At 43.4% G+C, this 26810-nt stretch overlaps 2 protein-coding genes across 3 annotated transcripts; both read left to right on the top strand.

The window, feature by feature from the left end:
* Positions 1 to 2640: 2640 nt before the first annotated feature.
* On the top strand, positions 2641 to 8463 carry LOC125448026 (lysoplasmalogenase-like protein TMEM86A). Of its 2 annotated transcripts, none has more exons than XM_048522949.2 (3): positions 2641 to 3144; positions 5233 to 5485; positions 7918 to 8463. In XM_048522949.2, the coding sequence occupies exons 1-3, from the start codon at positions 3112 to 3114 to the stop codon at positions 8358 to 8360; spliced, it is 729 nt and encodes a 242-aa protein (XP_048378906.1). In that variant the 5' UTR covers positions 2641 to 3111; the 3' UTR covers positions 8361 to 8463. The 2 variants fall into 2 exon arrangements, with proteins under 2 accessions (XP_048378906.1, XP_048378905.1); XM_048522948.2 differs by having other exon boundaries at positions 7915 to 8463.
* A 10418-nt stretch (positions 8464 to 18881) lies between these two features.
* On the top strand, positions 18882 to 26550 carry adra2b (adrenoceptor alpha 2B). Its single transcript, XM_048522946.2, has one exon. The coding sequence runs from the start codon at positions 19253 to 19255 to the stop codon at positions 20483 to 20485; it is 1233 nt and encodes a 410-aa protein (XP_048378903.1). The 5' UTR covers positions 18882 to 19252; the 3' UTR covers positions 20486 to 26550.
* Positions 26551 to 26810: the final 260 nt, after the last annotated feature.

The raw sequence follows: 26810 nt of genomic DNA, 5'->3' as shown, positions 1-26810 counted from the left end.
TAAACCATCTCCCTTCTTCAGGGACAATTGATTTCCACATCACCTTCTGTTAAGACTGCAGAATGCAACTCAAGCTACGAGTGTTTCACCTAGGCCCAAAAAAATCCTTTGCTGAACCAAGAGAACAAAGTGTGAAGCTGGATGAACACAACAGGCCAAGCAGCGTCTCAGGATCACTAATGCAGAACCATCTCACTGAAACCCAATGCTCTGCATTGTTTACAGTTTTCGCTGAAAAAATCCAACTATCCCAAGAAAAACAAACCACATCACCCTCCAGGCAGTCTTTCTCTTTTACAGGACTGTGTTTCAAACAAATGTAGCATGGCTTCACAACTACTTACAAGTTAATCCTTAACCCACATGTCACAAGTTCAAAATCCTAAAGGAAAGACACTAAAATGTAAGCGAATCACACAGCTGAGTGAACCAGAATCCAGCTGCCCAAGGCCGGCCGTTTTTGGAAATGGAAGCGAGTGCTGCCACCTGCAGGTGAAGTTGCAGTATTAAGACAACAAGGTGCAGAGCTGGATGAACACAGCAAGCCCAGCAGTACCAGAGATAATGGGAACTGCAGATGCTGGAGAATTCCAAGATGTGAAGCTGGATGAACACAGCAGGCCAAGCAGCATCTCAGGAGCACAAAAGCTGACGTTTCGAGCCTAGACCCTTCATCAGAGAGCCTCTCCGGATTCACCCCATGTGTGCAACGGTGAGATGTAAGATATCGACAGGCCCCTGGTGGAGCTCAGAACAAATTCCCTGACTTCTGCGAGCCAGCCAGGAGAAGCATTAACCCATCGGGTCAAACCTTAAAACCTTCTGGGAAATGGCGCTGGGTTTTATCGCTTAAAAAATGTTACCTTGCCTCGTTTCGTTTAATAATTCTATTGTCCACACACGCACGGCTATGTTACACTGTCTTGGCCAATGGCTATTTGCACTTTTTGATTCAAAGAAACTTTTGTTTGGGATTTTGTGCACTCAGACAGATCCTGCATCTCAAAATCATGCAAGACGTTTAACCAAAAATCGTATTCGCAAGCCCAAGGAGAGTCCTGGCGAAACGACACTCAAAATGAACAGCTAATGTGCTTAACAGCGTATGAAATCAAACGTTAAAAGACGGAGCTAACATGCAATCAATAACGCTTTCGATTTGTGAACAATAGTGCCCGGAATGCCACGCAACTTTTGATCTGCCCTGTAGAGCCGATCAAAATTAAAACAGCAAGACGATAAAAAGAAAATTGGTTCAGATTTCCCTCCGAGATACTCGGTGATATTGACCTGATTCACGGTCCCTCAGCCAGATACACTGAGGCGAATTCTGTCCGTGGTGGCAGTGGGCTGTCTGTTCGTAAAAAAAAATCAAATATTTTACATGAATTTAGTGCTGAATTGGATTGGAAATAAATCTATAGTTGTACCAGAAAATGTGGAAAACTAAATTATAGTGCGAAAACAAAATGGCTGTAACAGCAGTGTTATAGGGCAGAATTCTATCTGTAATGAATTGAAGCAGGAGATGCCGAAGGTACGTTTGAGAAGTTTGAACAAAATTAAAGACTGACATTCAGTACCTTCCTAAAGAAATGTGGAAGATGAAGGAATCTGAAACAGCCTTTGTGGGCAGGAGGGAAAGGTTAAATCTCTTCAACAGTTCAAAGTACAGTGAAGGTGACAGCAGAAACTCAGTCAATAGTTTCCAAATGTTTGGCACATATTTTCAGACAAAGTCAAAACACTGGATTTATCAGTATGAATTTTAAGGCCTGAGACAGGAATCAGACGAGCCTATTGACAACATCCAAACAAAACTGAGAAATACTGCCAGAAAATATAGATTCGATGCTACAGATCAAAGGCTTCTAGATGGGCTCATTTTTGGCTCTGCACATCTTAAAGTACAAAAGTAATTGATTGCAAAGAGCAGGCTCACAAAATTACAGACTGTAGACGTTACCAAAGTATATTAAGCCAGTAAAGCATGTGAAGTGGGACGTCCTGTTGCGGTTGTACAGGATATTGGTGTTGGGGTTCTGTGTACAGTTCTGTTCACCCTGACATAGGAAGTATGTTATTAAACTGGATAGGATGTTACCACCGACTGGAGGGTTTGAGTTGGAAGGGGAGGATGGATAGCCTGGAATATTTTTCATTGGAAGTAGGAGGCTGAGGGGTCCCTTATAAAGGTTTATGAAGTCATGATGGGCATAGATAAGATGAACAGCAAAGGTGGGGAGGGGAATTCAAAACTGGAAGGCATAATTTCAAGGTGAGAGGAGAAAGATTTAAAAGGGACCGGAGAGGCAACTTTCTCACACAGAGGGTGGCTTGTGGAAAGAGCTGCCAGAAGAAGTGGTAGACGCTGGTACAGTTACAATATTTAAAAGCCATTTGGACAGGTACATGAACAGGAAATGTTGAGAGGGATATGGGTGAAACGCAAGCACATCGGACTAATTTAGTTTGAGAAAGCTGGTCAGCAGGACAAGCTGGGCTGAAGGGTCTGTTTCCATGCTGTGCGACTCCATGACTCTTTCTCACTGATTATCGCTTGGCTAAAGATAAAGAGGAAGTCAGCGCAGACCAGGAATCACATGGGGGTGGGTGGGGTTTACTGCTTCTTGAGTCCTACTCACACAATTCACCAATTATTTCTCAGAAATAAGGGCTTAACAACTGGCATCTCAACACTGGACATCAATTTGCCGATGTCCAAATTTGAACTCTTAGCCCTTTGCAAATAACATTTTGCTTTCTTGGAGTTGCTGATGAGAATGTGCGGTCCTCCGAAGTTATTACAACTTGTCCAGCCCCGCGGAAGCTGCCAGTTTGGAAAGACCAATCCCTTTTCTTGATTTTTTGTATCCTCTCACCAAAGGAGGGTGGATTGTCGCACAAGTCGCAGCTTGTCGGCAGCCAGCAGCAGGCGGGATCGCACAGAAGTCTGTTCCGATAAAGTCTACTTTCCTGCCGGCACTTAGGTCAAACATTTCGCAAGGGAGCAGCAATGAGACACTCGCTGGACGGTGGACACGCTGAAGTTCGTGGTGTCCCTTTGCCCAGTTGCGTGTGACTGATCCGGTTGGGAGCGATCAAACAACAATGGCTAAGATATGGAAAGCAGTCGCATTTCATGTAAGGAATTTATTTAACGTGTCTGCGGGATGTCGGTTCCACCCATGTAACGTCACTGTCAGGACAAATCCGCCTCCTGTCGGAATGGATTCGCTTCTTTTGGCCTCTTTCCACCCTCATTCTGAATGAATTTGTTCTTTTATACTCTACAAACATAACAATCTCCCCGTTAATCGAGCCAGGGCGTCAGTGCCTGGACTCCGATTATTCTCAACAATCATTTCAAACACAACCCTGCTCTGTGAAAGCGCACATACTACATGGCAATCAACAGCAGGAATCCCGGCTCAGTTTTCCCAAAGCTAGGAATATTGAGATAAGTGTTCATCTCATCTAACACAGGAGCGAATTTGCTAATTTTCTCCCTTCACCTGTTGAGTTGGGCTGGGACTCGCCATCCGTAAAAAGTTCGCGCTGAGAGATTGTGGTCAGACCGGTATCCTGGACGGGTTCTGCTCACCTGAAGGAGTGTGAAAGAGAAGTCCCAGTTTTTCTCCTTGCAAATTGACGTGGGTTTTCTAAACTAACATTTATTTTGCCTCTCGGAGATTCGGTAACTTTTGAGATGATTGCTAACTGCGCATTATTGTGAGCACAACACATTGCAGCAACGTGGAGACAGCCTGTCTGTAAATGAGACCGATTCTGAGAGCAGGTTCCTGAACATTACCGAGCCTCTAATTCTGCTGGAAAACCACATTACTTCCTTCCAAGGCTAATGTTTTGTTTGTTTGACCTTCCACAGGAGATATTTTAGTGCGTGCCTGTGTTCTACCACAATGTGGCAAATCCTCTACATTGGGGAAACCAAGCGGAGGCTTGGGGACCGCTTTGCAGAACACCTCCGCTCGGTTCGCAATAAACAACTGCACCTCCCAGTCGCGAACCATTTCCACTCCCCCTCCCATTCTTTAGATGACATGTCCATCATGGGCCTCCTGCAGTGCCACAATGATGCCACCCGAAGGTTGCAGGAACAGCAACTCATATTCCGCCTGGGAACCCTGCAGCCCAATGGTATCAATGTGGACTTCACCAGTTTCAAAATCTCCCCTTCCCCTACTGCATCCCTAAGCCAGCCCAGTTCGTCCCCTCCTCCCACTGCACCACACAACCAGCCCAGCTCTTCCCCCCCACCCACTGCATCCCAAAACCAGTCCAACCTGTCTCTGCCTCCCTAACCTGTTCTTCCTATCACCCATCCCTTCCTCCCACCCCAAGCCGCACTTCCATCTCCTACCTACTAACCTCCTCCCACCTCCTTGACCTGTCCGTCTTCCCTGGACTGACCTATCCCCTCCCTACCTCCCCACCTATACTCTCTCCACCTATCTTCTTTTCTCTCCATCTTCGGTCCGCCACCCCCTCTCTCCCTATTTATTCCAGTTCCCTCACCCCATCCCCCTCTCTGATGAAGGGTCTAGGCCCAAAACGTCAGCTTTTGTGCTCCTGAGATGCTGCTGGGCCTGCTGTGTTCATCCAGCCTCACATTTCGTTATCTCAGCAAAACCTATTGGTTCACTGAAACACACCTATTGTTAGAGTTTTAAAACAAAGAACTCCGGGTTGATGGACAAAATAGTTTTCTGTAGCAATGAGCCACTCAGGTAGCAAAAGGACCAAATTTAATCTTGGTCTGGGGGTGCCACTTTGCAGTTTTCATTTGGTCTCAAAAACTCCAGATCGAAAATAAAAAAAAACGTGAGAAGGTGAACAGGATAAGGTGTGGCTGTAAACTGGAGCTGGGTTACAATGGCAACACTTGGCTGCTTTCGTCTGTATCTCAAGAAATTGCCACTTAGAACGTTGGCGAGTTGCTGGTACACGTGGAACTGTACTCTGGTCAGAGGAATCAGCACCTTGTAAATCAGGGAGATAGCTGAAGGATCAGGAATCTAAACATTTTTTGAACAGGAACAGAACCATGAACGAAGGCTCTGTGGTTCTTTGCAGAATCGCCAAACATGAAATACCACTCACGAGTTACGCAATTTGATTCACTTGTAGCAAAGTATCAGAAGCCACCTGAGGAATAATGCTGCATTCTTCTCTGAGTCTAATAAGCTGTTATTTGTTTTCTTTCTGAAGGAGCTGTGCAGATTTGTACCCTTCCTGCTGAGTGTCTGTATTTACTTTGTGTTGGCACCGCAGTCTTCTTGTCCCCTGTGGGTGAAGGCCTTCTTCAAATGCTTGCCCATTTTGTTTCTGTGTACATACATTTTGACTCATGAAATAAACATGTACACACACAACGAAGCTCAAAAGCTCCTTGCGGGCCTCCTATTTTCAGCAGCAGGCGATATCTTCCGGACCACTTCTCCACAGCTGTATCACTTGCATGGTAAGTTTTGGAAGATAGATTAAAGGTTTGCAGTTTTTCAAAATTATGTAAATGTTAAACGTTATTCCTGACATATTTCAGCAATACTCTTGGGAGAGCTAGAATAGGCTCGGAGGGATAGGCATGGAGTGGAGTAGTGGAGAGAAAGATCTTGTTTCCACCTGACTTCCATGATACTGCTTCAAAAATTTATGATTTGAGACTGAGTAGATGTGCTTGATGGTACCCACAGGGAAACAGCTGACATGCACCTGAATTTGACCTAAAATTTAAAAAGATGGAAGCGAAGAAAAGCTTGTAATTTCAGAATTTAAAATTATGCCAGAAAGAAAAAAATCATTCCACAGGATGGATTGTGGATTTAAATATTGCAAAGAAGGAAGCTATTGCTCTAGGTGACTACCAAAAACTCTTATGTCCTAAGGACCGACTTCACTCTACTCCTGATGACAATCTGAGATTGATAAACTCATGTGTACGTTTAGTGTCATATTTGAACTTACAATGAAATTCTGATGCCATGCCTTCTCCTTCATGAAGATCTCTTATTTCCACCTCAGTAACATTGTGTGCCTCCACACATGCCACAGGTTGCCTGTGGCTTAAATCCTTATCCATGTTCCTGTTATCTTTAGATTGATCATTCCACTGCTTTCCTGGTCAGCCTCCAGCCTAACAACTTGCAAAGACTTGAGCTCCCTCAGAACTCTGCTGACTGTATTTATACTCACACCAAATCCTAGTCAGCCACCACCATCGCTCACTCTTTTTATCTTTGTGTAAATGGCCTGTTTCTTCCCAAACTGTGGAACTTTCTCCAGTTCTACAACTCTTCCAAACTTCTGCAATGTTCCAGATTTGGCATCTTCTGCATTCTTAATTTTCACTCGCCCATGACTATGTCCCATGCCTTCAGCTGTCTGCGTTCCAGTCTGTGAAATATCCACCCTAAACTTCATGTTTGAAATGGTTTCCTGAAACTTATCTCTGTTCCTTTGGTCACCCATCCTCACATTTCTGATACTGGCAGAAAATGCAAGAAATGAGTCAGGTAGTATTTCTAATCAGAGTGACTTAGTGCTCATTTGCCCAATGAGAGATAACTAGCTCAGCTCCTCAAACTTTTCACTGGCTAAATGTCAAAATTATTATGCTCCTGTGAACTATGTTATGGGAAGGGCTGACCAGTAGGAAATTGTATTCAATCTGGATATGTGTGAAGTGACCACATGGGCAGGACAAATAAGGCATGAGAGTGCAAGATAAATGGTAGGACCTTAAGAAGCACTGAGAATCAAAGAGACCTTGGTGTGTATGTCCACTGGTCCCTTATGGTTTCAGGACATGGGGATAAAATAGTTAACAAGTCAGAAGGTATGATTAGCCTTTATCAGCTGAGACAGAGTGTTTAAGATGAAGGAGGTCATGCTGGATCTGTACAACATGTTGGTGAGGCCACAGCTAGAGTACTGAGTGCAGTCTGATAACCCACATTATTTAACAGATGTGACTGCACTGCAGAAGGCTCAGGGTAGACTTACCAGGATGTTACCTGGGCTGGAGAGCTTGAGATTTGAAGAGAGACTGGATAGGCTGGAATTGTTTTCTTTGGAGCATAGGAGGCTGTGGGCGACATGATGAAGATGTATAAAATTATGTCAGGCAATAGAAAGGGTAGACAGGAAGGAAGTTTTTCTCTTAGTGGAGAGATCAGTGACCGGTGGCATAGATTTAAGATAAAGGTTTGGAGCGGATGTGAGGAAGCCTTTTTTCAATTAAGGGTGGTGGGTATCTGAACTTGACTGATGATATGGGTAGTAGAGGCATCGGACCAGTATTTTGGTGCACACTTGCAAGGCCAAGGCAGTCAACACTATGGACCTAGTGCTGGCAAATAGGACTGGAATACTTAGGTACTTGTTTTTCTGTGCTGCAGACCTTGATGACTGTGTGACATAAAGATATCAGCTAACTTCACACTAAGTTTTACAAACTAGAAGGCTTGGGGTTTGATTGCTAGTCTTTGTTAAGATTGTTTATTTTGGTCAAGAAAGCGTCGGGTCGCATGAACTAGTCTGTGTCCAGCAGTTCAAAGAGAGGGAATTGTGTGAGTTTTCCCAATCCACATTGTCATCCAGATGAGGCAGGTGGAAATTCTAATTCATGTGCATGTCAACTGGAAGGTGACTCTTTAGGTGAAGAATAGCAATCTTGCCATGTAGCAGAGAAACTTCAGAAAAAAAAAATCTGCTTCAGGAAAGGAGTAAAAAAATCAAAAATAAGTGGAAAATGCAAAGTTTTAGGTAAACTTTAGCAGTTACAGATAAATAGTAGGAGAATTAGAGAAAGATGGTATGTGAAAGCATCTATATGAAGATGATGATGAGAATGGAATGATTGAGTGCCTAGGAAGATTTTTTTTGTTTCAGGAGAATCCATGTTTGGGCTGGCACACGTTTTCTACATCTGGATGTTTGGCACAAAACCTTTAAACCTGTTAGCAGGCATTTTCCTTGTGGCTGTTGGCACCGTATATATGCTGTTCCTCAACAGATGTCTCTGGGATCAAAAGCCCTTCCAATGGGCAGCCTACATCTACATCATATTAATTGGAACAATGGCCTGGCGTGCTAGCGCTGGCACACTCTTCAATCAGCACTGGTCTTGGATCAAATTATTTGCCACAATTGGAGGAATGCTTTTTATGGTATCTGATTTCACTTATGCTGTGAGTATGTACTGCTTTCCCTTGTATAACACTGGAATTATTGCATCTACCTATTATACGGCACAGATGTTTATCACACTTTCAGTTGTAAAGACGAAGAATAAGGTGACCAAAAACCAAAAAAAGAGCACCTTGCCATTGTCTTAAATGATGACGTGTTGACAAATTCTGTATATGTCTTTCTGCATCTGATAAGATATTGAAGTAATGCCCACAAGAAATAAAGGTCAATTGTTTTCACTGAAACAAAGACATAGGTCCTATTTTTGTCCTCACTTCCCCTTCTTTTACCTCAAACTCTTAAAATTTAAAGGAAACAAAACAATTTCCTCCAAAATTTTGACTTCTGTTGCATGTAGAACATTCATGTCACATTGTTCTGACTGGAATTTTGCAACACAAAGTAAGCATTTTCCATCAAACATGATTACACTGAACTTACAGAACAAAACAAGGCATTTGCCCAAATGCAACTCTACCACCCTTTCAAGCAGTGAATTCCAGATACCTGCAACCCTCTGGGCTAAAATCCTTCCTTTCTAAACCTCCTGCTACGTACTTTCAGACTGTTACCCTGGTTATGGAACCCTCTACTGAGGGGAAATGTTTCTCCTTCTCTCTCCTGCCAATGCCTCTGAGAAAAAGGAAACAAGGTGCAGAACTGAATGAACACAACAGGCCAAGCAGCATCAGAGGAGCAGGAAGGCTGATGTTTCGGGCCTAGATCCTAAGTGGACTTGCCACATAGTGAAAGGATGTTTCCTCTTGTGGGAGAATCTAGAATTCAATTTCATATTTTAAAAATTGGGGGCATCTGAATAACTCACAGATGAGGAAACATTTTTCCTCTCAGAGGATGGTGAGTCTTTGGGATTCCCCTCCTTTAAAGTGAATAGAGATTCTTTCCATTTCTTTTTTCAGAGGTAGACAGATTTGTCATTACCAAGGGACTGAAAGATTAATCAGGTGGTGAAATAACTCCTCAGAGGCCAGTAGGCTTTCTCCAAGTCGCCCGTTAGGAACAGTCCTTGACTTTAGGACGGCCTCATTCTGAGTGAGCTCTTGGCGTGTCAGAATCTCTGGCAAGCTTCTTTTGTCTCGATCAACCAGGGCTCCCTGACTGGATCAGATTAATTGACACAAATGGGGAACTCAGATTCTTGGAGACCCATCTAGCTGACCTCATGACAATCACTGCACTGACAACACAAATCAAATGATTTAAACAGAGATTCCCATTAAGCACAAAACATCCCTTATAACTCGAAAAGAAACAAAAGCATTTGTATCATATCCAAACATGACTCATATCATGCTCACACCTGAGGCCATCTATCTAACACCTTGGTCAGTTCTGTCACTTGTGATTTCAACTTCATTATTCGTTCGTGGTGATTCGATGCAGATGAGGATCACTCTGTTCCTCTGTCAGGGTGAGTCTGTAGGTGGCTGTACAAACTGATGTGGCTCCCACAGGCTCTGTAACAATTGGGGCAGAAGGTGGTTGTGGGGAGGAGTGGGTGGGGTGTTTGTGTGGTGGTATGCTCCTTTCGCTGTTTTTGTCTGCCTTCTGCTTTTTCCCAATGGCAAGTTTTGGGGTGCGCAATGCCTTCCCTGACGCTCCTCCTCCACTTTTGATGGTTGTGGGCCCGTGAATCCCAGGTACCTGTGGGAATGCCACACTTCCCTCATGAGATCTTGAAGGTATCACTGAAGCGTTTCCTCTGTCCACCTGAGGCCTGCCTGCTGTTTCAAAGCTGGGAGTAGAGCTTGGGGGGAGTCTCATACCGGTCACGTGGACAATATGCCCAGCCCATCGCAGCGAATCAATGCTTTGCCTTGCTGCCAACTTGCTCCCTGCTGGAGAGGAGCTAACTTACAGAGGCTGCAGGAAATTAATCAACCTCCACCACCTTCGAATCAAAACCAAAGTCATCCCAACCAGTGTCATTGAGTTGCAGTACGCAGATGATGCTGAGAGGATGTACTCCACACCATCATCAGTACCTTTATGGGCATATTAGTGCGTGTATCTCACTCCGAACATCCGCAAGATGATGAAGGCTCTCCACCAACCTGGCCTGACATCATGGAGCGAACCCTTGCCATCAAGGTCCAGTGGGAGGCCTTAGAGAACGTTGACCACTTCCAATACCTCAGGAGTGTCCTGTTGATCAAGGCAGCTACTGATGAGGAGATTCAACTCTGCCTCCAGCATGCCAAAGCAACCTTCGTTCGCCTGAGGAACAGGGTGTTCGAGAACAACAACATCAGATCCGACACCAAGATCATGATTTACAGAGCTGTGGCGGTCCTGCCCTCTTATATGGCTCAGAGACATGGACTGTCATCTCAAAGCACTGGAGCAGTGCCACTAACCCTGGCTGCGCAAGATCCTGTAAATTTCTGGAAAGAATGATGGACCAACACCAGCGTCCTCAACCAGGCTAACATCAAGGCACTGACCACACTTCAACTTACAGGCTAAAACTGCATATAGCTTCTTGTTGGAGCCTTCACATACCTGAGGTTCCATGTACTCGACTTCACATAACCTCTTCAGTGTTTAATTCCAACACTTCTGGTTTGAGTCTGGGACTAACACTAACTCCTCAATCTAAGGTAACACTGTATACCCTTCCCTTCTCAGGAACACTGGTCTGCGTTGCCATTCTTTTCTAAGGATTTCACAGATCTGCGAGCCAATGTCAAAAGTGAAACTAAAACCATTTATCTCTCTCTGTCAGCTTTGGGCGTTTTCCTTCAGCTTACAAACAGCAATTTCCAGAACTCTAACAAACCTTTGAAACCCCATTATTTACCATGCAGCATCGCGAAACAATCTAAATGAACAAAATTCCATTAGCAATGCACAAAATCTACTCACTCCAAAAACAGCTTTCAGAAGATGTTTTTAAAATAAATCACCATGATACAAGTTAAATAGTTACTTAAGACAGACAGACATCCTATTGCTTACTAACTCAAAACACAGAAAACCAAACTGACAACAAATAACATTAAATATTATGTATATGAATCCTGCACTTTACAACACAATACTGGGAGAGATTTTCACCAGGAAACAAAATAAACTGTGCATTCAGCATTTAGGTTTGAAGGTCAGCATTTATGTTATGATTAGGAAAACACCCATAGCTTGAAGAAAGCCTTTTTGGGTTGGCCAATTTGCAGAAGTCCTGGTAAAATTGAATGTATGAACTGTTACTCACGACAAAGGAGATGATTTAGAAATATTAAGAAATTGGTTCCCGAAGTAGCAGCAGTTTAATTTGAATGCTCCAGACCAGACGTTTTTAGTTAGAACTCTGAAAGAATAATTGGAAGCTGATAAAATGTAAGGTCAGTTTTATGAATGTTCATAAAAGGAGCAATCACAGTTTCAGGACTGAGGGATTGATATCACAGTTAGGTCAAACCCTCAGTGTGACAGAGAAAGAATTTCTCTCCATTTGAACACTTTAACTGAGTGCTATTGGGAATAATGGGATTGTTGTTTATGTATTCAAAGTCTGTAAATTTGCAGTCAATGTAAATAGTTAGCTTTACTCTATTTTGTCTTTGTTTCCTTTGCACAATAAATTTGCTTTGTTGTTAAAGCCAAATCTGCAACATTGTGTGCTCATATTTCATGAGGTTTCCACCTCATTAAAACCAAAGAAAAAGACCAATAGGATGCATCAAGCCAGTTTTCAGTCTGCGATCTGAGTTGTCCAGTGATAACGTCAGCTGGGATCATTGTGCAATCCAAAGTATTGATAGGCACGTTTTCTGCAAACTGAAGACTACATTTCTGGTCCAATGTGAAAACAGTGTGGAGCTTGAGGAGCGCAGCTGGCCAAGCAGCATCAGAGGAGGAGGAAAGTTGATGTTTCAGGCCGGGACCCTTCTTCAGAAAAAGAAGAAGGGTCCTAAACATCAACATAGTCATAATCTCCAAATCATAACTTACAACAGTACCATGGTTCCAGAGCTGTGAGGTTGCAGGGGGAAGTGGAAATCTACAACAGCTGGACTGTAGACACCTGCAAAAGTGAAGACGCGATTGTTGAACCTTGTGAGTTTAGCATGTGGAGCTGGAAGAGAAGGCTGGGTTTGGGGGGGGTGGTCTTTAGACTGAAGAGTACTGAAGTAGAAAGCATCTAACTTTACACTGGCTTTGCCAGAACTGAAATCAGCCTCAGAGATGAGCCAGTTTGGCGACATTCAGCCCCAAAAAGTTACAAGGGACCAAAGGGGCCTGGCAACTGATGCTATTCAGTGGATCTACATGACAGCAATTGCATTTCCTGTGTCCTGCAATTACCATCACATCAGAGGATCTACCCTCGTTGAACAAAGAATGCAAACGAGATCAACTGAGGTGAACCTACAATCAGAACTGCATGCATTTTAAATAGTGAAGCTCTGTGCAATGAATACAGTTTAGTAATTCCATAGTCTAGGGATCAAATCAAAACTCTGCAATCCTACCACATCCAATGTGAATGTTGGTGAGCAATTGTTAAGCAAACAGAGAAAAAAAGAGAATTGCTGGGAAAGCTCAGCAGGTGTGGCAGCATCTGTGGAGAGAAGTCAGAGTTAATGTTTTGAGTCAAGTGATCCTTCCCCAGTTCTGAGGAAGGACCACTCAACCCAAAATGTTAACTCCGATTTTTCTCCACAGAAGTTGGGGACCTGCTGAACTTTTCCAGCAATTTCTACGTTTGTCTCTAATTTACAGCATTCTCAGTTTCCTTGGTTTTTAATGAACAAACAGGATGAGATGACTTCATAAATAAACCATTCCCATGAAAGGAAAGTCAAGTATATCAATGCAACAGAGAAAGCTGAAGCACTTGAGACTATCTTCATCCCGAAGTGTGGAATGGATGATCCATCTCAGCTTCCTCCAAAGCTCCCAGTACCACAGATGCTAATCTTCAGCTAATTTGATTCGCTCCATCAGATCACAAGAAATAGCTGTAGGTACTGAATGCTGGAAAGGCCATGGACTCTGATAACAATCCAGCAGCAGTACTGAAGACTTGTGCTCCCGAACTGGCCATGGCCATAGCCAAGCTGCTACACTGACATCTCCCTGGACATGTGGAAAACTGCCCAAGCAAGTCCTTTCTACAAAAAGAAAGACAAATCCAACTTCACCAATTACCATGCTGTCAGATAACTCTCATTCCTCAGCAAAGTGATGAAAGGGTCTCATTGATAACAAAGTGTGAAGCTGGATGAACACAGCAGGCCAAGCAGCATCTCAGGAGCACAAAAGCTGACGTTTCGGGCCTAGACCCTAGGGGGTCATTGACATCTGTTATGGACTAGACAACACCTCTTCAAAATATATTACGAAGTTCATCTAGACCCTAACTTTTTTTTTATTTTAAAGATAAACACTAGGTGTTGCATTCAATGTGCAATCTGATTGGTCAAACTACTCGCAGTTAAGCAAAACACACTTTATTCACACATTCCACTTGATATACAACAAAAGAATGAATAAAGAAAAGAATTGGCTTAGCTGTAACTCTATTGGAAAAACTTAACAGGATGATACATTAGTTTGCTACTAAACAGTAACTGCTCCAATACAGTAACATAAATACATACTTGGCAAAAGGCAAATTCACGCACAACACCAGCAGCCCAGGAGGATAAACATCAAGAGAGTTTTGAGAGAGTGTAGCAGAGAGAGATCTACTACAGACCCAGCAACAACTGCTACTGAAAAGCAACTATCCTCCACAAAACCTTTCCACCATCATACCAGTCAGGAGTGTGATGAAATACTGTCCACGTGTCTGGAAAAATGAGGCTCCAAAACTGAAGAAACTTTACCCCATCCAGAGCAAAGCAGTTTCCTTGTTTGGAACTCATTGACCATTTTGAACATTCAGTCCCTCCACCCCAACTTTTCAAAATGATTGGAGCTTTACAAATTCTTTAGAGATGATTGGAGCTTTACACAAATCACACCGAGGAAAATAAAACCCCAGTGAGAAAGAAGGCACTATATCTCAAAATCTTATCCTTATATTTAAATCCTTCTATCTTGCCTCTTGCTATATCTACAGCCTTTTTGCCCTAAGTATTAATATAGGAAGTAAGAGCAGAAGGCCATTCAGCACCTAGAGCTTGCTGTCATTTATTGCTGATTGTCTACTTTAATGCCACTTTTCTGTATGATCCCATATACTTGCTATCTTTAAAACCTAAAAATATATCCATTTCTGTCTTTAGCGTACTTAATGATTGAACCTCCACACCCCAAGATTTACTACCCTCTGTGCGAGGAAGTTCCACCTCATCTCAGTTCTAGATGGTCTATCTATTATTCTGAGACTGTGATCCTGCCCTCTATGGCAAACTACATCTTCCAATATCCCTTTATACCTCCCATGTAGCTTCTCATCTGTTCCACCTTAATTCCTTTCCCTGTCTGTTGACAGCTGTGCTTTTCACATTCCAGGCCCTGAAGCTCTGGCATTCCTTCCCTCAGCCTCTCTGCCTCCAATTCTTCCTTTACGTTGCTCCTTAAATCTGATTCTTAGCCCAAGTATTTGGTCATCTGTTCAGAAGTCTCCAGATATGGTTTGGTGTCAGATTTTGAATGAAGTCTCTGTTGTGAAATACTTTCTGACATTTAAAGGCACTATATAAATGCAAACATCAATGCACCATTTTGCTTCCCTTTCCTAGTTCTAAATTTTGTCCACGGAAAGGACTTTGAAATTGTGAACAACTTACCCTTCTGTGTTAAATGAATACTTTACATTTGTCTTTACCTGTGAGGCAGATTCTGCACAAACCATGATGACAGTGAGGGTACTCAAGTCACTAGAAACATTAAAAATTGATAAGGAGGGGGCATTTTATGGGTTGCCAGGGCTTAAAGTTGATAAGGCACCAGGATTGGTTGCGATGCCTCCACAGATATTGAAGGAAGTGAGAGTGGAAATTGCAGAGGACTAGCAATAATCTTGCAATCTTGTCTGGATTTTTACGGAGGGCTTGAGAATTGCAAACATTATGTCCCTGTTCCAAAAGGTGTTGTAAATATAAGCCTAGCAATTGCGGACCAGTCAGTTGAACTGCTATAGTGGGGAAACCTCTAGATAAAATTATTCGGGATATGATGGAAAAGATGTGGGTTAAATCGGAAGAGTCAGCAAGGATTTATTAAGGGAAAAATCATGTCTAAGTAACTTACGGAGTGTTTTGAAGGGAAAATTGGTTTTATGGGGGTGTTTGTGGATCAGCAAAAGGAGTTCAGTGCAGTGCCCCAGAACAGACTTGCGAGGCAAGTTATACAAGGGACAACGGCAACTTGGAACCAAAATCAACAGAGGATTAGGAAACAGAGTACAACAGTGAGCAGGTTATCTTTAGGCTGGATGAAGGTTTGTGGTGGAGTTCCCCTGGAGTTGGTATTAGAGCCCTTGGTTTTCCTATACATATTAATGATTTAGGTCTTTTTGTGTAAGGGACAATTCCAAGTTAAGACCATAAGACATAGGAGTGGAAGTAAGGCCATTTGGCCCATCGAGTCCACTCTGCCATTTAATCATGGCTGATGGGCAACAAGGCTTGGGAGAATTGTAAACTGTGAGGAGGATGGTGTAGAACTTTGAAAGACATTGATAAGTTCATGGAGTGGGCAGACAGGTGGCAGATGAAGTTTAATGCAAAGAATTGTGATGTGATGCACTTTGACACAAAGAACATGGAGAGATGTGTGTGGAGTCTGAGGAGGTAGGGGAAGCCCTTAATGAGTTTTTTGCTTCTGACTTTACGAAAGAAACAAACTTTGTAGTGAATGAAACCTTTGAAGAGCAGGTGTGCATGCTGGAATGGATAGAGATAGAGGAAGCTGATGTGCTGAAAATTTTGTCAAACATTAAGATTGACAAGTCGCCAGGCCCGGACCAGATTTGTCCTCGGCTGCTTTGGGAAGCGAGAAATGAAATTGCTTCGCCACTTGCGAAGATCTTTGCATCCTCGCTCTCCACTGGAGTCATACCTGAGGACTGGAGAGAGGCAAATGTAATTCCTCTCTTCAAGAAAGGAAATAGGGAAATCCCCGGCAATTACAGACCAGTAAGTCTCACGTCTGTCGTCTGCAAGGTGTTAGAAAGGATTCTGAGGGATAGGATTTATGACCATCTGGAAGAGCATGGCTTGATCAAATACAGTCAACACGGCTTTGTGAGGGGTAGGTCATGCCTCACAAACCTTATCGAGTTTTTTGAGGATGTGACTAGAAAAGTTGATGAGGGTCGAGCTGTGGATGTGGTGTATATGGATTTCAGTAAGGCATTTGATAAGGTTCCCCATGGTAGGCTCATTCAGAAGGTCAGGAGGAAAGGGATACAGGGGAACTTAGCTGCGTGGATACAGAATTGGCTGGCCAACAGAAGACAGCGAGTGGTAGTAGAAGGAAAATATTCTGCCTGGAAGTCAGTGGTGAGTGGGGTTCCGCAGGGGTCTGTCCTTGGGCCTCTACTGTTTGTAATTTTTATTAATGACTTGGATGAGGGGATTGAAGGATGGGTCAGCAAGTTTGCAGACGACACAAAAGTCGGAGGTGTTGTTGACAGTATAGAGGGCTGTTGTAGGCTGCAGCGGGACATTGACAGGATGCAGAGATGGGCTGAGAGGTGGCAGATGGAGTTCAACCTGGATAAATGCGAGGTGATGCATTTTGGAAGGTCGAATTTGAAAGCTGAGTACAGGATTAAGGATAGGATTCTTGGCAGTGTGGAGGAACAGAGGGATCTTGGTGTGCAGATACATAGATCCCTTAAAATGGCCACCCAAGTGGACAGGGTTGTTAAGAAAGCATATGGTGTTTTGGCTTTCATTAACAGGGGGATTGAGTTTAAGAGTCGTGAGATCTTGTTGCAGCTCTATAAAACTTTGGTTAGACCGCACTTGGAATACTGCGTCCAGTTCTGGTCGCCGTATTATAGGAAAGATGTAGATGCTTTGGAGAGGGTTCAGAGGAGGTTTACCAGTATGCTGCCTGGACTGGAGGGCTTATCTTATGAAGAGAGGTTGACTGAACTCGGCCTCTTTTCATTGGAGAAAAGGAGGAGGCGAGGGGACCTAATTGAGGTATACAAGATAATGAGAGGCATAGATAGAGTTGATAGCCAGAGACTATTTCCCAGGGCAGCAATGGCTAGCACGAGGGGTCATAGTTTTAAGCTGGTTGGTGGAAAGTATAGAGGGGATGTCAGAGGCGGGTTCTTTACACAGGGAGTTGTGAGAGCATGGAATGTGTTGCCAGCAGCAGTTGTGGAAGCAAGGTCATTGGGGTCATTTAAGAGACTGCTGGACATGCATATGGTCACAGAAATTTGAGGGTGCATACATGAGGATCAATGGTCGGCACAACACTGTGGGCTGAAGGGCCTGTTCTGTGCTGTACTGTTCTATGTTCTATGTTCTAAATTCACTGAGGATCCTTGGACAGTACCTTTCAAACACACAATTTGAACCATCTCGTACAGGGCACAAGGGCAACTGATGCACAAGTGCCAGTTCACTTCCAAGCTGCACACATCTTGATGCCATTCCTTCACTATCGCTGGCTCAAACTCTGAAAAGCTTCTTTCTTGTAGCATTGTTGAAGTACCAGCAGCTGAGGGACTGCAGCAGTTCAAGCAGGAAGCTCACCATGACATTCTCTTGGGCATTTTGGGATTGGCAACAAATCTGCCCCAGTCGACAACCTCACGTTCAGTTAAAAAATTTTTTACAAGTCCCACTTTGCATAGATCGGTATGGATATAAAATCCATCAGCTAAAGAAAATGATCAGATGTGACTTTAATAGAGTGACACCACGAATTTGGTTCAGGATTTGTACATTTTAAATGTTTGTGCTGATCTCACCGAATAGACAAAGCATTTACAAATTTAACTTCAACCATAAAGAAAGAGCAGGGTCCATCAATTACTGACTGTTGCAGAATCAAGCACTTCAATGGTTTCAGCTTCCTGTACAAGAGAACTTGATCCACAAAGTGATCCGGTAACTAACATTTTATTTAAAAACCGTTCGGTGGCTATTAGTAGAGGTCTGTTAAGACTTTCCTGAAAACCTGAATCACATTTATGACTGAAAGGTTTAGTCAAACTTGTCTTTTAGTCGTTATAAATCATGATGCAAGGTAGTTCCTTCATTAAAATGAACTCGCTCAACTATAATTACAGCCACAGTTCTTTCAGATCGCCCAACGCTCACTGGAAAAAAAACCTCCGTTAATTTCTTGTTACACGTTGTCAGGATACTCGATGTCGATAAGACGGGCAACATGTTAATGCTTTTTCGGCCCATTCATTATTGAAGCAGTCAAACGCCAAAATGGACAACAAATGTTCTTTGAGAGGAATCCAATGTTTCTGATTTTACCTGATGTATATAGTCGCGGTCACCACACCAACACCCCCCCCCCCCACGCCCCCTTACCACCAAGTTGTCCGTCGGTCACTGTTAGACTCAGAAAAGATGATAACAGTTGATGACACCTAGTGATGCTCGTTCGAAGGCGTGGAGCAGATCCAGGCAGTGAAATGTTTGTGGGGAGGTGCCAATGAAGTAACGTGATCGTTTACGTGTCTTCGGAGCTGTTCGTGGTGCGATGTTTCCTATTAAATGCAGCTTGTAGTGGGTGTCGGCGAGCAGAATGAGAGAGAACACCAAATAGAACACGAGCCGGTGGGGACCGTGTAACCAGCCACAGCACACTGCAGATCATTACAACATTCAGGGCCATTCGAACGCAAACAGTTGCAGATTGCCGTCATGTGGTGGTCCTTTCGGAGACCCCTCTGAAAAATACAGCTTCGCCGAATTAATTCCCGCATCATGTGATCAGAGTACACATTCCAGTAGAAAGTCCAGCAAGGAATACACTTTTCGATATGACAGTGTTTCTCATAAGATGCGACCGTTTCCATTTGAGCTCCGTACGACTGTTCGAGGCGAACGCCAACTGACCAGAGGCGACGGGAAGGGCGATGGGATCGGTGGAGTGTCCGGTGTTTCGCGGCAACGCCAGCTTCGTCTGCAACACGAGCCAGCAAAGTGTGTGGGGAGGACGCCTGCTCCCTCAGCCTTACTCACCTCGAAGTACCGCGGCTATCGCCACTGCCGTCAGCTTTATCATCGTGTTCACGATCATTGGGAATATACTGGTCATCATTGCTGTCCTGACCAGCAGGTCGTTGCAAGCCCCCCAGAACCTCTTCCTGGTCTCCCTGGCTGCCGCGGATATCCTAGTGGCCACGCTGGTCATGCCCTTTTCTTTAGCCAACGAACTGATGGGTTACTGGTACTTCAAGAGGATTTGGTGCGAAATTTATCTGGCGTTAGACGTCTTGTTCTGCACTTCCTCGATTGTCCACCTCTGCGCGATAAGCCTGGACAGATACTGGTCAGTTACCCAAGCCATCCAGTACAACTCCAAGCGAACACCCAGGAGAATCCGCTGTGTGATTCTGACAGTCTGGCTCATCGCTGCAGTTATCTCCTTCCCGCCTCTCATCTCCATGAACAAAAACCTTGGCGAAAACGAGGTGCCCGTCTGTAGTCTGAATGACGAGAAGTGGTACATCTTGTCTTCGTGTATCGGCTCTTTCTTCGCTCCCTGTGTCATCATGATTCTGGTTTACATAAGGATTTACCAGGTGGCCAAACAGAGAACGAGGCAGCCTCCCGGCAGCAGGCAGCCAAAGCAAGGCGCATCTTTGAGCCCCAGTTGGCCTGGGAGGGAGACCAAGCCCAAGGTCGCGGAGAAAGCTCCGTCCTCGGGTCATGGAGGACGTTGCAGTGAACAGAAGGCGCGTAGAAGCGAAGGTCAGCTCGGTTCCACCAAACTGCTCCATCAGGGTGAGAGCAACTCGACTTCCAAAAGGGAAGGAGAGCACTCTGTGGGGCGAGGGAAGCCTCGGACGCCAAGCACAGTCAGGTCGAAAGGCACCCAGAACAGAGAGAAGCGTTTCACTTTTGTTTTATCTGTCGTCATTGGTGTTTTTGTTCTTTGCTGGTTCCCGTTTTTCTTCTCCTACAGCCTGACTGCTATCTGCCCAGCCACATGCTCTGTACCACCTGCCATCTTCAAATTCTTCTTCTGGATCGGCTATTGCAATAGTTCCCTTAACCCGGTTATTTACACCATATTCAACCAGGATTTTCGAATGGCTTTTAAAAAGATCCTTTGCCGAGAACAAAGATCTGTCTACACAGTCTAGTCCGCAGGTTTCGGGCCGCATGGTCGGTGCCCGGACAGCGAGAAGTTTATTACAAACTAAAGTTTTGCAAACGAATGGCATGTGACTGTACGAACGAGTGTCTCATCACGGCTGATGTTATTCTGAATTAACGAAATAAATGGTCTGCTGTTGAAAGGAAATGCTCCAAAATGAAATGATTGCGCTTGATTCAGTGTAAAATCTGGAACGAGATCAAGGGGAGCGCAAAATCCTGCCCGTTCCCATGGAGCTGATATTGGAGTGGGGTGCACTTTGGAATTTCGGCTCGCTCTCGCTTTTTCAGGCAGGTTCGAGGGCGAAAGTTTGTTCTCCTTTGGGCATTCTATCGGCCGCTGGAAATCCTTCCTTTCTCACAGGGAAGGTAGATTTTTCACGCCTTGCACAATGTCTCTACCCTCTGTAAAATTGCTGCCGACATGTCATAAACTTTACAGAACTACAATTTTGATTTAAAACCACATTTCATTTGTTCCTGTCCAAGTTATAACGCCAGAACTCACTGTACATCACGTCAATCAGTAATCCATTTAGAATATTGAATAGTGTGTTCAATGCGGGGTAGAGACACAAACGGTCTTACACACTTCATTTTTAGAAATAATTCGAATGAAAGGGATTTCGTGGCGTGAGAAGTTGCTTTGGCGCTCAATAAGTAGACAGTGTCATTTCGTACTCCGAGCCGTGTAATCATGGAAAATCTTATTAAACGGGACGTTGTTTTAAATCCGAGACTGTTCACATCTGTATTTTTTAAAAACAGAGCCAGATTTTAACTGTACTGTTGCAGGGCTCTCCAAACGACTTCTAAACATCAGAAATGGGAACGGGAGTGCACCGTTTCGACCCGCCGAGCACTGAATTTCAGAAATCCCGAGCGGAAGGGCAACGGCAAACAATCTGCCGTGAAAGTATGCCTCGAAAGAGCACGGTCAGTATGGAATGGATACCAGCGTTTTGGGTCCTGTATAGAGAGGCTCCAACAGTAGCCGTGGCGCGCTGTGAAGCGGCTTTGTTGAGATCGAAGTATACATTTGGAAAGACCATCTTATTTCATTCCAGGGTGAAAAGGAGAGAGTTGTTATCAGGCACACGGTAATTTATTTAAGATTCCGGACCATCTTTGATATACGCATATATAACATTACACTCGAGAGCTTTCGAATTCCAAGCAGAAGCAGATTCATTGTGCCTGGAACCTGACTGTGCAAATCTAGAGTTCGAAACAAAGGAGAACGGCGTGAGGTCGCTTAGCCCATGGATCTGTGCCAGCTTGCTGGAAGATCACAGAAGTGGTGTGGCTCGCCTTTTATCGGTAGCCCCGTAAGTTCTTTATCCGTAAGTAAATATCCAAATCACTTTGAAAGCAATTGACGGAATCGGCTTCCCCTAACGGTTCAGGTCAAACTGTTCATTCCCTGGAAGTCCGGGTAGAAGGAAAATCTCGGACCCAAGTTGACGATTTTAAAACTGTCGTCTTTGGTTCTTGGCCCACAGTCAGAGAGACGTTTTTCTCAATCTACTCATCAAAATCTCTCAGCCATAACACCTTTACGAGGCATAATGCCGGGCGTTGTCATGGTGAGGTGGTTGGGATGGTATTCTCAAATACACAGGTCCTTGGGTTCTGGTCTCAACTAACACAAAGAACTGCGGACGCTGAAGATTTGAAGCAAAAGCAGAAAGTGCAGCAGAAACTCAGTAGGTCTGGCAGCCTGAGTGGAGAAAGAGAAACAGAGTCCAGGCACCGTTATTCGGGCTTTACTTTCTGTCCCCACAAATGCTGCGAGAGCCGCTGAGTTTCTCCAGCACGTTCTTTCTGTTTCCTGGCTCTGCTGATCCTTTCCAAGTCCGCCGCAAAGAGCATCCTGCCAGCACCGAGTGTCAAAGGATAACCGGGCGGAAAACTATATCCAGGGTCCGGTCATAATTGCGCGAAAAAGGAAAGATCGTACTGACAATTCAAAACACGAATTCCTTGTGACCCCGGAGTTCCGATGTTTGCGCGATCCTGCAGAGGAAAGGTAGACCGCAGAGTTTGGATATTGGTTATCGGTTGTCATTTTACAATATGACAGCAACCAAACACCTTTCAACAGCTGGCAATGCATCTACCATCCGACTGATCTATTTTTGGTTCAAATTCTCAAGAATGTCATTGCAGAGCATCAGTCAGCAACAAACCCTGCAAATTCGCTTGCAGCATTAAAACAGGGCCAGGCTATGCCAAGTTTGGCGTTCAGTCTTCACTAGTGTATCCAGTAAGAATTTTCCAAACTGAAGATCTGATGTTGTTGCATGGGTGAATCTACCTTAGAATCTAGTGGACAATGTCTGATTGTGACTTCTGTTAGATTCAGGCAAATTCAGTGCCCACAGACTGATGATGGGGGCATTAATACTGGACTGGCATCCTCTGAGAATTTCCAGCATGGTTGAAAATGTGTACATTGCAGTAAATGAGTTTGAGTTTGAGACGGGTATCAGCATCAAAAACCTGTGATTGTCGCATTACAGGCCACAGCTGGTATCACAGTCACAAAAAGACATTTTTGAAGGGCAGGGGCTTCTACTCCACAGCACCACTCAGTCAGGTTGGGCACAAATCTTAGGACAGGAAGAAAGTATTTTTCTGGCATTCCTTTGAAAATTCTTGGTTTGAAGTCATCAACTATGTTTGTGCACAACAAGGTGTATTGTCAACGCTTATGCTCCTCTCTTTCCAAATTAAATCTCAGCATTTTCAAATGAACTGACACATATCCGCAATGTACAATAGCCACAGTGCAGTACAAGTGCTTAAAGATGTTTGTCTCAATAAAAACTGTTCAGTACCACATACACATATAAAAATTAAGAATAGCAGTACTGCACGCAGCAACAACCAACATTTGTTAAGTGCCTTGAACATCATAAATTGTTCTCAAACAATTCTCTGGGCCATGACAGAACAAAAAATGATTTTGAGTCACATAAGAAAACACTAGATGAGATTATCAGAACCTTGGACAAAGAAGCAGGTATCATGGAGGGAAAGCAAGGGAGACAGGGCAAGATGAGAAATTATTTCAGAGCTTGGAGTCAAGGTAGCTGAAGGCATGCTTGTAATGGTTGTACAAATACTACTGGGGGGCCAGAGGAGGACAGAGTTAGAGGAGTGTAAGAGTGTTAGAGGAGACAGCTGTGAGAGTGGAAGAGAATGCAGAGATAAGACAGGGCGAAGCCATGGTCAAATTCGTAAAGAAAGTAATTTCAGGACACAGGCAGCAAAGTTTTAGATTATCTCAAGATTCAAAGGGTAGAATACTGGAGAAAAGGCAGAAGTGCATTGAATGGTCACATTTAGATGAAATAAAGGGATGGACATGGTTTCAACAGCAGGTGGCCTGATAAAGAAGTGAGGTTGAGTATTGTGACAGAGGTGGAAATGGATGGTCTTAGTGATGGCATAGATGTGGTCTAAAGCTCATCCAGGAATCAAATATGACAACACAGTTGCAAACAGATTGGCTTAATCTCAGTTACCATGGAGAGGAATTGATTTGGTCCCTAAGGAAACAGATTTTGGACTGGGGATTGAAAATAATAGCTTCAGTCTTCACAATATTATTATCAGTGGATATTTCTCCTCATTTAGGACTGGTTGTTGGATAAGCGGTCTGATAATTTAGCAACAGTGGAGGAAGATGATGGTAGGTAGACTGGGATATCCTTAGTGTACACAACCAGACTATTCAGATAATAGTGTGAAGCTGGATGAACACAGCAGGCCAAGCAGCATCTCAGGAGCACAAAAGCTGATGTTTCAGGCCTAGACCCTTCATCAGAGAGTTGATGTCACCCAGAGGCAGCATGAGGATGAGAAATATGAGGGTACCTAGGGTTGATCCTTGGAGGGGGTGCTGTGTCAGAATGGAGAAAGATGGCACTGCAAGTGATTCTTTCACTATGAATAGGAATAAAAATGGAAACAGGTGAAAGCATTTTCAACCAGCTGGATAACAATAGAAATATTGGAAGGTAATACTGTGTTCAACAGTGTTAAAGGCTCCAAAAATATCAAAAAGGATAGGGAGAGAAAATATACCTTTGTCACGGTAACATAAAATGCCATTGAAGGCATGGATGTCTATGAATGAGAGCTTTGAGAAACTAAGGCGTTTTTCGTGAATTAAATATTTTGAGATCTGATGGAAATCTGAAAATTGTAAAGGTTTTTGAAAAGATAAATGGGGAAACAAAAATAATTTACATTTATATTGCACTTAATCACTTCCTGCTTCATTGCAAAGAATTGAACAGAAAGGAAAATTAACGTAGAGCTAAATGACATGATCAGATGTTGCCCAAAGAGGTAAATTTTGTAGAGTGTCATAAATGAAACATTAATTTGCTTGCGAACATCTTGTCCTAGATGAGCTAAAATTTCTGCCAATGGGACACTGGAAATGCTGAAGCCATTATCTTTGGTCATATCATGAACCTCTTCCCCTGGTTACTGATACTACCCTCTTCCCTGACAATTGTCCAAATTAGACTCTAACTGTTCAAAACTCTGGAATGATATGTGAACATGACCTGCATTTCTAATCCATACCCACTTCATTACAAAGGCACCTTAGTCATAAGGCATTTTCCTGCCTCAGACCATCTACTGTTGAAAACATCATCCAATCCAGATTCAAATATTCCAAGATGGACTACTATTCAAAGTCTTCACTGTCTATACTAAAATTTGTGAGCAATTCCATGCTCACATGCTCATCTATGCTCACATTGTCTTTAGTCCAGCAATACTTTGCATTTTGAGATTCTCATCCACGTTCAAATTCCTCCAATACCTTACTCATTTGGTTACCTGTAACTTCCTTATCCCTAAACATTCTGAGAAATCTGCAGTGTGTCAAAACTCTGCTGTGTCCATAGTTTGTCATTTGGTAAAGATCTAGGTTAGGTTATGAAAATGTGGGTGTTGGTTCCATGGTTTGTTTCATCTGGAGTCATAATATAAATGCAGAAGCTGGTGAAAATGGTTGATGACTTCTCCACTTTGAAGTGCAACGGTAAGAGAACAGCACTCATGGATCAGTCTGCTGAAAATAGGTGCATTGTCAAATGCAAGTCAGTACCATTAATCACACATTCTTTTCATTAATCACATACTGTACTCCTTTCATCCAGCTTATTCCAGAATCAAGTCTTTTTTGGATGGTACAGAGAAAATAGCTCAGTAATTCAGTAATTGACTTGCACCTTTTAGCTGGGAGTTCAAACCTAGCTCTGAGTGAGAGGATGGCTCAGTGTGACTGTTACATATCCAAAGCAAAAATTAGGGATTCACAGCATCAAATGCTGTCAGATAGATTGAGCACAAGGGTAAGAAATGTCCTGTGTGCTTTTTTCATGGGTTAATGATCAGTAAAATAGCAGATGGGTATTTGTCCACTGACATAAACCAGTATATTAAAACATTTATCCCTCCCTACCCCATGATTATACATCCTTTCATTCACTCCAGTTTGGCGCAATCAGTTGCACAATCTAAATAGGTTTGCTTTTGTAGTCCTCTGAGGATATTATTCAAGAACTTTGTAACAAAGAGAGGTAGTTAAACCCTTCACCTCTGAGATAGCAAGGTGTAGAGCTGGATGAACACAGCAGGCCAAGCAGCATCTCAGGAGCAGAAAGGCTGACCTTTCGGGCCTAGACCCTCTCAGTTAGGTCACTGAAAGAGCATTTTGATTTGGTCCATTACAGCCTTTCAGATGTTACTCTTTATTCCTATTTATTCTTGAAAGCTGTTCTGGACTGCCTTCCATCTTGCAAGGATAAGTGCTTATTTGCATGATGGAATGCAAAAATACACCTGAAGTTGACTGGATTTATAAAATACAAAAGCAGCAAGATGGGATAGCAGTAAAGTTCCTGCGATATTTTGCATTTAGTTAGCCTCTCCCAGAAAAGCAAGTTACAAGCTGCAAGCAAATGGTTGAAGTTAAGTTGAAAGTTACTGATTGTGTTTGAAATGTCACATTTAAAAAAGTTAGAAAAAGTGAATAAAAAATGCACCAGAAGCCTTTGTTTTTTGTCTTTCTTTGTTTCTCTCTCTCTCTCTATTCTGTGTGTTTGTTGGACATGATTTCAAGTGCAATGACCATTCACGGATTCTTCAACCGAAATTCCTCGTCCAAATAACCATTCTGATGTGTGTGTCAGCAAGTCATTAGATTACAGAGGCACCACAGTGGAGTCACAGTTCTGTTCTCATTCGGTACTGTTGCTTCCATCATGGATTAGTACATACCAC

This window comes from Stegostoma tigrinum, chromosome 40 (assembly GCF_030684315.1).
Source record: "Stegostoma tigrinum isolate sSteTig4 chromosome 40, sSteTig4.hap1, whole genome shotgun sequence".
Lineage (NCBI taxonomy): Eukaryota > Metazoa > Chordata > Chondrichthyes > Orectolobiformes > Stegostomatidae > Stegostoma > Stegostoma tigrinum.
Note: the sequence above shows the minus strand (reverse complement) of the source record. Positions and strands in the feature narration are given on the sequence as shown.

Bases quoted from the DNA above. Each gene is read 5' to 3' on its own strand.
- LOC125448026 (XM_048522948.2), top strand. From the start codon at position 3,112: ATGGCTAAGATATGGAAAGCAGTCGCATTTCAT. The intron at 3,145-5,232 runs GTAAGGAATTTA...TTCTTTCTGAAG, and splicing joins GGAAAGCAGTCGCATTTCAT to GAGCTGTGCAGATTTGTACC. The intron at 5,486-7,914 runs GTAAGTTTTGGA...TTTTTGTTTCAG, and splicing joins ACAGCTGTATCACTTGCATG to GAGAATCCATGTTTGGGCTG.
- adra2b (XM_048522946.2), top strand. From the start codon at position 19,253: ATGGGATCGGTGGAGTGTCCGGTGTTTCGCGGCAACGCCAGCTTCGTC.